General features: G+C 51.8%; 1 protein-coding gene across 1 annotated transcript in view; it reads right to left on the reverse strand.

Moving 5' to 3' along the window:
* The window catches only part of BRD4 (bromodomain containing 4), a gene marked incomplete at its 5' end in the record, with an annotated part of 44,277 nt that extends 32,070 nt beyond the window's left edge, over window positions 1-12,207 (reverse strand). Inside the window, 3 exons of the mRNA XM_082012204.1 lie at window positions 3,942-4,077; window positions 7,316-7,453; window positions 11,923-12,207. Coding sequence (XP_081868330.1) covers window positions 3,942-4,077; window positions 7,316-7,453; window positions 11,923-12,207 — 559 coding nt within the window. The remainder of the gene's footprint in view (window positions 1-3,941; window positions 4,078-7,315; window positions 7,454-11,922) is intronic.
* Between the last annotated feature and the right edge of the window lie 752 nt (window positions 12,208-12,959).

The raw sequence follows: 12,959 nt of genomic DNA on the forward strand, positions 1-12,959 counted from the left end.
ACCTCCGAACGGGAACGCTCTGCAAAGCTTGGATGCTGGGGTGCACCGCCAGCAGACCTTCAAGATGGAAGTATCAGGAAAGTCCGGAGGTTTGGGATCAGCAGGTATTACAGGAGCACCTTCCGCCAGATATCAAACGTACCTGGTTAGCAATAATTGGATTTTTATCTTCAGCAAGAAGACGGCTCGCAAGACCCTCAGTATTTTTTAAAACATGGGGAATATCCTTTACGCACACCTGAGCAGGGAGCAATCCCACCGCTCAATCTGTACCTGTGCTGCAGAGACTGGATTTTGGCTGCTATTTCACCGCTCTCTCAACAAGGAAACTCTCCTGAGCACAAAACGTTAGTGGTGTCGCCTGCCTTGCTGGCTATCCAACACCTCTTCCAAGCATCACTTCCAAAAAATAACGAAATAGAAAAGAAACGCAGCCAGATTTGCTCCCGATCAGTCCCCAGGAGCTGCAGTGACTGCAATCCCACCAGAAAAGTACTGCGTGTTAACAGACGCTCAGCCATGACCGCCAGTGAGCGAATTTCCACTAAAAATGAACGAGCAACCTATGAAGAGAATAAAATCAAGAGTTTTCATCCCGTTCTCCTTGCAAAGCGGCAAGCAGAGTGCTGATGTCTCTAAATCAGGTGGGGACTTGTAGCCAGAGGGATCCTGTGGTCCCGCTGGGATCCCACGGTCCTGCTGGGACCGTGACGGAGCTCTGCGTCGCTTAGGCAAAGCTGACGCATTTCACCTCCTACCTTACACAGGGGCTCGAGATTTCTCTCAGAAACCTGTGGGGGTTTTTTGCAGCAAAGCTTTCCAGCCAGCACCACACCTGGTTTTTAATAATTTAACCCCAAATCAGTTATTATATGCTGAATTACTTACTGCACAACATGATTTAACAGGAGGCAGAAAGAGCAAAATGATCTTGCAGGTCCCTGAATAGATATTCTATACAGTAAATATAGCTGTCATACTATTAATTTTCTATTCTACTATTCTATTCTACTATTCTATTATTCTATATATAAATCACAATGTAGAAGCACCAGCTGTGGGACGCCCCAGACTACGTATGTGCGATATAGGGTTTGTGGATGCACCTACGGCTCCCTTCGGAGAGCTGGTCGATACTATAGGTGAAGGGAACTGGAGGGTGGCGAGCTCAGGTGGGGACCTATGCATTGTGTACGCTATAGGGCTGCAGCAGAAAACAGGAGACCCGAGCTTGTAAGCGCCTCTCTGCGCCGTGTAGGTAAAAAGATCTTTACGGGTGATCACGTCGCTCCTCCTTCAAAAAGATGCTGAGAAAGGCAACGGCCAATAATTTTCTAACCAAGAAGAGCTTCTCCCTGCGTACAGTAATGGAATATGAAGGATAATGGCTAAAAAAAAGGACAATAAAAAAAAAAATCTCAGCTACCAGTAATGATGACTTGGTCACGCGCAGGAAAAAAGCATCAGCTGGGTTTGTGGGTGCTTCAAAACCTGGATTTCACGAAGCCGAAAGGACTCAACAATACGGAGAGAAGAACAAGAACCATGCAAGAAAAACATGTGCGGACACAAGCACAGCCTCGTAACGGAGAGAGACGTGAAGGGCGAAAAACTGCCAAGGGAAGGGAAAAGAAAATATAAGCCAAAATAAATGAAGTCGTTTCAGTCGGCTTTACAACCCTTTTTTGTTCCTCATTAAGTTTTAGATGAAAAGATGTTCTGAAAATGGCATGAAGTCCCTTTACGCAGAAAGATGACGATTGTCAGTAATGAACTGGGGAAGACTCAGGGGTTTTTGTCAATATTGCTGGTTTGAATTTGCGCTCGCTGTCCGGGTGACGTACAGAAATGTTTTCTCTTCCGACAGCAACTACCCAGGTCAGATTTTTTCTCTATTACCCCAGCAACTGGTCCCCAAATTCTTCGAGGGCTGACTCTCAAGCTCCCTGGTCGTTGCGGGATGCTCACACCACCTCGCAGGCAGTAAATATGGTCAAAACATCTTTTTTTTGGTGACACAAACTCGGTGACGCTCCTGCGGGTGACAGTTGCCTCAGCATCGCACAGCGTTCGGGTTAAAAGGATGAGAACGACATAAAATGGAGATGTTCAAAATGAAGAAGGGAATCTCAAAAGTGGATACGTGTCCGATGAGACGCTGCTGAGACCAAGTCCCGGCCAGGATGTTCTCGACCCTTTGAGGAACGATCCGACGGTGTCGGCACCGACGTCGAGCCTGGCCAACGGCTGATATCCCCCCAAAACGAGGCAGTGAAATTCTTGAGGTATAAACACAGGGATTTGAAGGCTATTTTATATTTTACCTCTAGTAGCAGTCACATCCATGTCCAGTTAGGGTGTGCGCAGTTACTGATGCGAAAAACTGGAGAGGGTTCATAGAAGAGCTGTAAAGGAGGACTAAGAGATCGGAACCAATTCCTTATAGTGAGAGAATTCGATTATTAGGGAGAATTTGAAAACAGGGGAGCCTTCAATACAACGAAGTTATGTAAAGAGGAGACGGTGCGCCAGAGCTCAGACCAGAAATGTTATCAGGAAGATAACGAACTTGGCAGCTCGTTAGCGCACTCCTCCTCTAAAGTGCCAGCAGAGGCTTTTTTTTTTTACTCTGTATTAGATGTTTTCCTACGAGACGGACTGTAAATAAAGGAAGCGGCGGTTGAACTGCGCTTTTATATTACGCAGCAGAGAGAGGGTTGGATGAAGTGAGCAGGATGGTACTTTTTGATCCTGACAATTACTAAATTAGCAGCGAAGTTTTAACAAAAAGCCTACATCATTAACAAAGTCTTAAGACAGCAACAGACACAATCAGAGAACGGCATTTGACCAATTTATACCCTTAAATAGGGTTTAAGATGCCACAGTTCAACATTATGCAGAGCCTAAAGCGTGCAGGTTAGTATTTCAGCCCGGAAAAAGGACAAGATGAGGTAAAGGAATCAGTCTGGCTGCAAAAAAAGGGTTTCTGGGATCCTGGCAGAGCACGGGTCAGGTCTGCACAAAGTGAATCCATCTTCAGGGACCAGTGCTCCACCGCACTTGGGGCGACGCATCCTTTCGAAGGACGGTAAGCTTGTCAAGCATCATTACCTATCCCCAATCATCGCAAAATTAATAAATGAGGTGTGAAAATTGTAACTTGAGGAGGTTCTACGGAGGGCAGCAGTGGGTTGTGATGCTCCGAGGTGTTTTCGGACACTCTGTGCACTGGGATTCCCCCGTCGGGTCTGTAGCCGTCATGTTGCGAACGGTTCCTCGCGGGTCACCGATGCTTTTCTAACACAACACAGCTTTTCTAAGTCAGTGAGTCCACCCGGGAGGACGTGAAAAGCGGCTGTGAAACTCAAGAAGGTCTGATACAACAGAATTCGGGTGGCTTTAACAGCTGTACTTTACCCCGAGGTAACACGAGGGGTATTTCATCATCTCAGCTCCCGACAGCAGGAATTAAACACTTTTACTATCGCTCTCGGCTTTTTAACCTTTGTGGAAAAGCCGGGAACGATGACGTTTCACCAGCAGTATAAACACATGCGCCTCAGTGGTGCTGTATTTACTGCAAAATCTGTCCCCAACACTCCTCCTCCCCCAGCGAGGATGCCCAGAAGCCGCGGATGAAGGTCTTTTTTAGACATCTCACAGTCCTGCCTTTCACCAGAGAGAGTCTCATGCAGACAGGCAAGAGCACGAGGCAGCCACCCTCCTTCCCACCCAATTTTAGATGCTCTGTGCAACAAAGCGAGGCACCGATGACCACGGCAACCCCATGAAGGATGGGTGGGTTTAATTAACACCCCAATTAAACACCCTAATTTACATAGGATGAAACCAGGTCCCCGCGCCAGGGCACACGGTCAAGATGCTGCGTGAGGTTGAGCGTGGCTTAACCACGAACGTTGTACGAGTAAGCATCATACCTGCTTCCTTCCTCGCACGTCCTCTTCCTTTCGTCTGGGCTATAACAATTTCCGTTTCCTCCTGGGTCATTTCCGAGATTTTCTGCAGGAAAAGCTTTTCTAGAGCTTCTGCCATTAAGACTATGTCATCCCCTGGCTGGAGGAAAACCAGATACGGTAAATGAGACAAGGCATGTATTTCCAGAGAGAGCACTTTGTATTTCCACGCTCTTTAGCACTGCTATTCCCGTTACGGTGCAGCAGAAAGGCGTACGGGATCCCGTCCCAAATGCCGAATACGCGGACAAATCCTCACCCTTATATTTTATAGGTAAAACCAGACGATGGGCAGGGACGTCACCGAGGAGATGCATCGGAGAAGAGAGCCACCCAAGGTGCTACCTGCCTGCGGCAAAGTCTGTTTTCGGAATGGAGGGAGGAGGGAAAAAGAGAGAGGAAAAGAGAGAAAAAGTGGAAAAAGCTGGATTCATGCCAGCCAGTCGTTTCCACCACACGAGATCCCTCTGACTGGGTGGGTCTCATGGAAGAGGTCTCTCTGTAGAGCATCAGGGTAGGGGATAAAAAGAGCTCGGCACGGGCTTGCAAGGAAAAAAACTCCTTTTTCGGGGAGGAAGTTAAGGAGAAAGTCGACTGTTGGGATCCTTTAGCTGTTTCTAAGTCAGCGTGGAAGGAGAGGACGGCGCTAAGCGGTCCTTACAGATCCGAAGGAGCCCGCGTTTGCCAAGGTCAAGGAAGACAGAAAGGAGGACACCTAGAGAGGACGAGATCTTCTGCCCCAGGGGCACCGGCCAGAGGAGACAAGAGATATGAAGGTTGGAAATTGTTTTGCGGATAGTAATAACATTTGGCAGAGGCAAGAGAAGGCAGCAACAGGAGTCTGGATTGATGTGAAGGCCATAAACCAATGGCCATCGCTGTCACGACACGGTTGACGCCAAGAGAAGACAGTTCTGGCTCTGCTGTCCGCACAAGGCCAGTTAAAACCACGCTTGCCCATCGGACAGCACGCACAAACCTGCCCAGCTGATGGTTTGCAGGCTCCGTGAGGTCCACAGAGATGTTTCTTTAGCTTAGATGATTTTTCTGCCTTCCAGCCTAACGGGAACTGGTGAAGATCAGGGAAGAGAGTGGCCTCCCTGACTGTGGTTTAGAGGTCAACGGCTCAATGTCCAGATGGAGATTGGTGACAAGTGGTGTCCCTCAGGGGTCCGTACTGGGACCAGTACTCTTTAATATCTTCATCAATGACATACAGTGGGATCAAGTGCACCCTCAGCAAGTTTGCAGATGACCTCAAGCTGACTGGTGTGGGTGACACACCTGAGGGACGGGATCCATCCAGAGAGACCTGGACAAGCTCGAGGAATGGGCCCATGTGAACCTCATGATGTTCAACAAGGACAAGTGCAGGGTCCTGCACCGGGGTCGGGGCAATCCCCGGTATCAGCACAGGCTGGGAGTGAAGGGATGGAGAGCAGCCCCCTGGAGAAGGAGCTGGGGGTCCTGGTGGGTGAAAAGCTGGACATGAGCCGGCACTGTGCACTCACAGACCAAAGGCCAACTGTGACCTGGGCTGCCCCCAAAGTCGCGTGGCCAGCAGGGCGAGGGAGGGGATTCTGCCCCTCTGGGGAGACCCCCTTGCAGTGCCACGGCCAGCTCTGGAGCCCTCGGCACAGGAGAGACATGGACCTGCTGGAGCGGGGCCAGAGGAGGCCCCAGCGATGCTCCGAGGGCTGGAACAGCTCTGCTGGGAGGACAGGCTGGGAGAGCTGGGGGGGCTCAGCCCAGAGCAGAGAAGGCTCCGGGGAGACCTTCCTGCAGCTGCCAGGGCTGAGGAGAAAAATGGGGACAGACTTTTTAGCAGGGCCTGTTGCTATACACAAGGGGTAACAGTTTTAAACTAAAAGAGAGGAGATTTAGACCAGATCTAAAGAAGAAATTTTTGACAATGAGGGTGGTGAACCCCTGGCCCAGGTTGCCCAGAGAGGTGGTAGATGTTTCCCCATCCCTGGAAACATCCCAGGTCAGGCTGGACGGGGCTCTGAGCAACCTGCTCTGGTTGAAGATGTCCCTGCTCATGGTAGGAGGGCTGGACTAGATGGCCTTGAAAGGTCCCTTCCCACCCAAACTGTTCTACGATTCTATGACAGGGGAGATCAGGGAGAAAGCTGGCAGGGGGACGACACTGTGGTGGGAGAATGTGGCAGAAGACTTTTAAGCGTGTACGAGTAATGTGAAGCATTTCAGAGCCTACCCTCGTTCAAGCTGCATCATGCTGGCTCAAAGCAGGAAGGGCAATGGCCAAGGAGATGGTTCTGAAGGACCAAAACTGCTAATGACCATTTGTTTGGAACAAAGTAGAAAGGTCTTGCTCAATATTTCTGAGAGGAGGAGGGAAAAAAGGTCAAAGCACACGAGGGTGAAGCAACAGGGTCGGAGAGGAGAGACCCATGAGAAATGAGGAGCAGATACCAAACAGGAACCGAAACACTCGGGCAAGCGGTGGAAAGGGCGGAGGTGGTCGGGGAAGGAGAAGGCTGGAGGGAAGGCTGAGGTTCTGACCACATCTCGCTGACGCCGAGGACAGCAGTAAACCTTCGTTTGTGCTCCTTTTGCTACTGAAGAAGATAACGAGCGAGCGTCTTGCACTCAGTACGGCTTGGTACCACCTCTGAGAACCTTCTCCAACCTCCACCCCAGGTTTTGGCTGACACAGGGCCACTGTCCCACCACCACCACTGGTGGAAATTCCCTGGGCTGCTCCTCATCCCTCCAGATATTCTTTTCTGTAACCCAAGAAGTTGCACAACTGTTTATAAAATGGTTTTCAGGATGTTTCTCACTGTCTGGAGGGGAATCACCTACGAGGTCAGGGTCAAGCACGATAAACTCAATGCGCTGCTCTGTATATCCCTGGGTTTTTTTTCCTTACCACGTTTCAGAGTTTCAAACCAGCCCTAAGTCAGCTTCTTAACAAAGCTAGAGAAAACAGGAAAACACAGGCCTACTTCTCAAGTTATTTGTTTGATAATGGTCGTGGCTCTGCTCAAATCAGACCCGACGAAAATCTTAAAAATTTCCTTTTAAGAAAAAAAAAAAACCCCAAAAGTCTAGACTGATGATATCTGCTAATAATTCTTCCAGGAGGGAAGGCTGCTAAGCCAGCCCTGTCTGCGTCTTGCTTCTCGGCAGCAGACAGATGTGCCTGAGCTCCCATCGGTTTAATCCCGTTTGTTTTCCTAAAGAAGCTGATCTCGGCGGTGGTTCCTTTTAAGTACCGTTCGAACAAGCAACGCCTGCGCTTCCACGCTGCTCCAACGAGGACCTGGAAGATTTCCCTTGGAAAAAAAAGCAGATTCGGGAACTTTTCGTACCTTATTGTAGATGTAGCAGTTTGTAAACATCGTGTTAAAATCCTGGATACATTCTTGAGCGTTCCAGTAGTAGTAATTCTCCAAGCGTTTCTTTATTGTTCCCATATCCATCGGAGTTTTAATTATCTTATAATAATCCTGCAAAGGGCAAAGAGGGAGATGTCGGTGTGGGAATGAAAACATCAGCCAAGCACGCGTTCCCACGGAGTTTATGGCCGGGATTCCTCCGTCTCGTCCCCGGACCCACCTGGGCGAGATCCTCCCAGCCCAGAAGGTATTTAGCTGCCAGATTTAGTCCCCATCAGCCTCTCGCTTGGAATTTTTAATTAAACAGAAGGACAAACCTTTGGTAGAGGAGTAATTTACCCCCCGAGGCACCAAAATTTCCCCATTCTGGGTTTTCGGTTGGTAACGGCGCCGAGTAATTCCTAAAAATCTCATGGGCAATGAATAGCCCTTCGCAAGGGGTCACCGGTCAAACGCAGCGACAGGAGAACTGAGGAAATTAGATTTACTACAGCCCCTTAAACGCATCCGGATTAACGCAAAAGGTGTTTCTATTTTTAGGCATTAGGTTTAAGAAAAAAAAAAAAGAGCTGGAAATGCCGTTGCTATAGAACTGACACTCTCCGCATGCGACAAGGAGCTTGCTCCTACCACGAAGAAATTAAATAGCCTAATGCTTGGGTAGTAGATTATCTATTTAGAGCTATTATAGATAATAACAGATTATTTAGAGCTATTATATCTTAAAGGTAAAACAGACAAGGAAAGTGGGTGTTCTGCAAAAATGTCTCTCTCAAGGGAGAGCATCTCAAGGGGAAGGGAGGGAACAAACCTCTTCTGGAGCTGGAAGGGTCCAAACCAGACGTGCAGCAGAGGAGATGTTGCCAATTTATTATAATAAATGGGCTCTAAATTACGCTCCAGTTTTTGCTAGCTCCTCGGCTTTTCCTCCGACTCCTGCCGGTGACGGTGCCTGGGCTGAGGCAGGGAGCGGGCAACGGGAAGAGCTGCACCGCTCCCCTTCCCATCCGTGATGGGGGGCACGGCGGCGTTGTGTTGACGGTTGGACTTCACGATCTTAAAGGTCTTTTCCAACCTTAATGATTCTGTGATTCTATGTGCCGGGCAGGACACCAGCGGGCAGCGATGCAAACCTTGTGCAGCAGGAGGCAGCTCCCGTGCCTTATATAATCTCATATATAATTTATAAATTATATATAATTTAGAATTATAAAATCATTGAGGTTGGAGAAGATCTTTAAAGAGCATCAAGTCCAACCGTTGACCCAACACTGCCAACTCCACCACTAACCTGTGTCCCCGAGCACCACGTCTACACGTCTTTTAAGTCCTTCCAGGGACTCCACCACTTCCCTGCGCAGCCTGTTCCAACGCCGGATGACGTTTTCCACGAAGAAATTTTCCCCAATATCCAACCTAAACCTCCCCTGATGCAACATGATGCTGTTTCCTCTCATCCTATTGCTCGGGAGAAGAGACCAAGCCCCACCTCGCCCCCACCTCCTGTCAGGCAGCTGTGTAGAGCGAGGAGGTCTCCCCTCAGCCTCCTCTTCTCCAGACTAAACCACCCCAGTTCCCTCAGCTGCTCCTCAGAAGTTCTCCAAACCCTCCTCTTTGTCCTCTAGAACCTTCCCCAGCTTTGCTGCTGTACCGGATTTGCACGGCAAGGTTTTGGTAGCAGTGGGGGTTGCAAGGGTGGCTTCTGTGAGAGGCTGTTAGAAACTTCCGCTGTGTCCGATAGAGCCCGTGCCAGACGGCTCCCAGACGGACCCGCTGCCGGCCAAGGCCGAGCCCATCAGTGACGGTGGCAGCGCCTCTGGAATAACATATTTAAAAAGGGGAAAAAAACCTGGCACGCGGCATTTGCAGCTGGAGAGAGGAGTGAGGATACGTGAGAGAACAGCCCTGCAGACACCGAGGTCGGTGAAGGAGGAGGCGCAGGAGGGCTCCAGGCGCCGGAGCAGAGGGTCCCAGGCAGCCCCCGGGGAAGCCCCCGGGGAGGCCAGCTGTGCCCCTGCGGCCATGGAGCTCCACGGGGGAGCAGATCTGCACCCGCACCCGGGGAGGGCCCCACGCCGGAGCAGGGGGATGCCCGAAGGAGGCCGTGACCCCGTGGGCAGCCCGCGCTGGGGCCGGCTGCTGGCAGGGCCTGTGGCCCCGTGGGGAGAGAGAGGAGCCCCGGCTGGAGCAGGTTTGCTGGCAGGACCTGGGACCCCGCAGGGGCCAGGCTGGAGCAGCCTGTTCCTGAAGGACGGCACCCGTGGGGGGACCAGGCTGGAGCAGCCTGTTCCTGAAGGACGGCACCCATGGGGGGACCCGGGCTGGAGCAGCCTGTTCCTGAAGGATGGCACCCATGGGGGGACCCAGGCTGGAGCAGCCTGTTCCTGAAGGACGGCACCCATGGGGGGACCCGGGCTGGAGCAGCCTGTTCCTGAAGGATGGCACCCATGGGGGGACCCGGGCTGGAGCAGCCTGTTCCTGAAGGACGGCACCCATGGGTGACCCGGGCTGGAGCAGCCCGTTCCTGAAGGACGGCACCCATGGGTGACCTGGGCTGGAGCAGCCTGTTCCTGAAGGACAGCACCCATGGGTGACCTGGGCTGGAGCAGCCCGTTCCTGAAGGACGGCACCCATGGGGGGACCCAGGCTGGAGCAGCCTGTTCCTGAAGGATGGCACCCATGGGGGGACCCGGGCTGGAGCAGCCTGTTCCTGAAGGACGGCACCCATGGGTGACCCGGGCTGGAGCAGCCCGTTCCTGAAGGACGGCACCCATGGGTGACCTGGGCTGGAGCAGCCTGTTCCTGAAGGACAGCACCCATGGGTGACCTGGGCTGGAGCAGCCCGTTCCTGAAGGACGGCACCCATGGGGGGACCCAGGCTGGAGCAGCCTGTTCCTGAAGGACGGCACCCGTGGGTGGCCCGGGCTGGAGCAGCCTGTTCCTGAAGGACAGCACCCGTGGGTGGCCCGGGCTGGAGCAGCTCATGAAGAATTGCAGCCCGTGGGAAGGACTCACGCTGGAGAAGTCCGTGGAGGACGGTCTCCCGTGGGAGGGACCCCAGGCTGGAGCAGGGCAGAGGGTGAGGAGTCCTCCCCTGAGGAGGAAGGAGCAGCAGCGACAACGTGTGATGGACTGACCCCAGCCGCCATTCCCCGTCCCCCTGCGCCGCTTGGGAGGAGGAGGGTGAGAAATCAGGAGTGAAGCTGAGCCTGGGGAGAAGGGAGGGGTGGGGGGAAGGGGTTTTTAAGATTTGGTTTTAGTTCTCATTATCCTACTCGGATTTGATCGGCAATAAATTAAACTAACTTCCCCAAGTCGAGTCTGTTTTGCCCGTGGCGGTAACTGCTGCCTGATCTCTCCTGTCCTTCTCTCGACCCATAAGCTTCTCGCTGCAGTTTTTCTCTGTCCTGTCCAGCTGAGGAGGGGAGGGACAGAGCGGCCTTGGTGGGCACCTGGCCTCCAGCCAGGGTCAAGACACCACAGTTGCCCGTCTCTGGACACACTCCAGCACCTCAACGTCCTTCTTGGAGCGAGGAGCCCAAAGCTGAACACAATATTCGAGGTGCGGCCTCGCTGGGGCCGAGTACGGGGGACGATCCCTCCCCTCGTCCTGCTGGCCACACTAGTCCTGATACAAGGCAGGGTGCTACTGGCCTTCTTGGCCACCTGGGCACACTGCTGGCTCATCTTCAGCCCACTGTCGACCAAGACCCCCAGGTCCTTTTCCACCGGGCAGCTTTCCAAGTGCAGGACCCGGCGCTCAGCCTTGTTGAACCTCATCCAGTTGGCCTCATCCTATCGATCCAGCCTGGCCAGATCCCTCTGTCGGGTCTTCCTACCCTCAAGCAACACTCCTGCCCAACTTGGGGTCCTCTGCAAACTTACCGAGGGTGCACCCCATCCCCTTGATTTATTGCAAATTAACTTAAAATTGGCATTCCTTATGAAATGACTTGTTCGTTATCGACGGCACTGCAATGCACGAGAATCGCAGAGGCCGTCTGAGTACTTGGATGCTCCGTGGAAGGCTCCAAGTGTTTTCAGTCTCCAAAAAAAGATTCTGCTGATAAAACAGCGGAGATCGAGCAAGGGTTTAAGCGAGGCACAGAAAAGCATGCTGGGCTTCGGGGAGCAGTAAGGTAGAACCCAAGCTGACAGATAATTTGTTTAATAATTTTTGGTGCTTAATAATTTTTGGTGCTTAGTAATTTCTGGTGCTTGGCTGGGGGACAGAGGACTGCCGAGTCACTCACCCTGACTCCTGAAATATTATTCTTACTTTCTTCTCCACGTGCCGACAAAGAGAGGAGGTTGGTAAAAGGCAAAGCGGCAGCAGAGCCACTGGAAATTCCTCATTGTGTGTGTATTTTCTAAAAGATCGTAGAATCATTTAGGTTGGAAAAGACCCTTAAAGGTCACCGAGTCCAACCATTAGATCATCAGGTCCAACCGTTAGATCCAGCCCAACCGTTCAAGATGGATTCTGTGATTCCAGGAGAAGGGCGGACGCAGGCACCAGACCCGAACGGTCTCACTCCTTCCAGTGAGAACCACCGTCTGGTCTCTTGACCTCTACTTACAGGGAGGTTCAGCTTGACGGCGTCCACGGGCTGCTGGAAAGGCCACGCAAACTGGTGCTTCCATAGCGTCTTCAGCACCACCTTGAGCAGGTATTGCAGCTGGTTGGTCTGCCGCTTGGGTTTGTTGGGGTTGGAGGTCTCCGGTGGAGGGGGATTAACGCCTACAACACTGCCTTGTTGGGGTTGAGCCTGTGACTGCGTCGTAGACATTTGGGTGGTTTCTAGTCCATCCCCCATTACCGGCAAATTTCTCAGTCTCGTTCCAGGGCCGCTCTCCGCCGACATGCTATTGATCCCATTGCATTCCTCACCGGATACCCTGCAAAACAAGGAGAAGGGAAACGAGGTCACTTCAACCCCAGGCCTTTGGCACAAGGCACCGCTTAAGAATAAACCGGTGGACCTCCGTCAGACTAGCTCGGGCAACTAGACCTTGCGTCCCGCTCGCTTAGTGACAGCGTTGTGTTGTCCCAACAAATGTCAGCATTCTGCATCCCGGGGTAAGAAAGAATATTCCGAGGCAATTTGCCGTCTCTTCCACGCCAAGTATTGGCGTTGCCTCTCCGCTCCTTAGCGAGCGGGAGTTTTACCCCTATTCTTGCCTAATCTGGTCAATGAGGACTCCAATGTTCTCCTTAAAGAGCCTTCACTGCCTCTAGATGAGGCTTTAACAAGCAAAACGCTGCTCGCTCTCGGCAAGTACCAGCTTCAGCTCCAGGGTTGCGTTCGCCAACACCAGCAAGAGAAGTTAAGTTGGTGTTGGCCGACTTTTAGCTCCAACTAAAGGAGCGCAGGGTGACACATTTATCTCCTTCCAGCTTCTCGGTCAAAGCACCCAGCCCACTACCATGGGTCAGCTCACCCCAATTTAATGCCAAAATCTGTATTTTAGGTAAACGTTGAACTGCTGTGGGATGCTTCAGCTGAACCATGTGGTGAACAGGCCCACATTTAATCCACACTATCTGCTTTCGGTAGATGATTTAGGTAGATAATCTTTAGGTAAATCATCTAGGTAGATAATCTTTAGTTAGACA

The sequence above is a fragment of the Phaethon aethereus genome, assembly GCF_964289735.1.
Source record: "Phaethon aethereus genome assembly, chromosome: 32".
Classification (NCBI taxonomy): Eukaryota; Metazoa; Chordata; class Aves; order Phaethontiformes; family Phaethontidae; genus Phaethon; species Phaethon aethereus.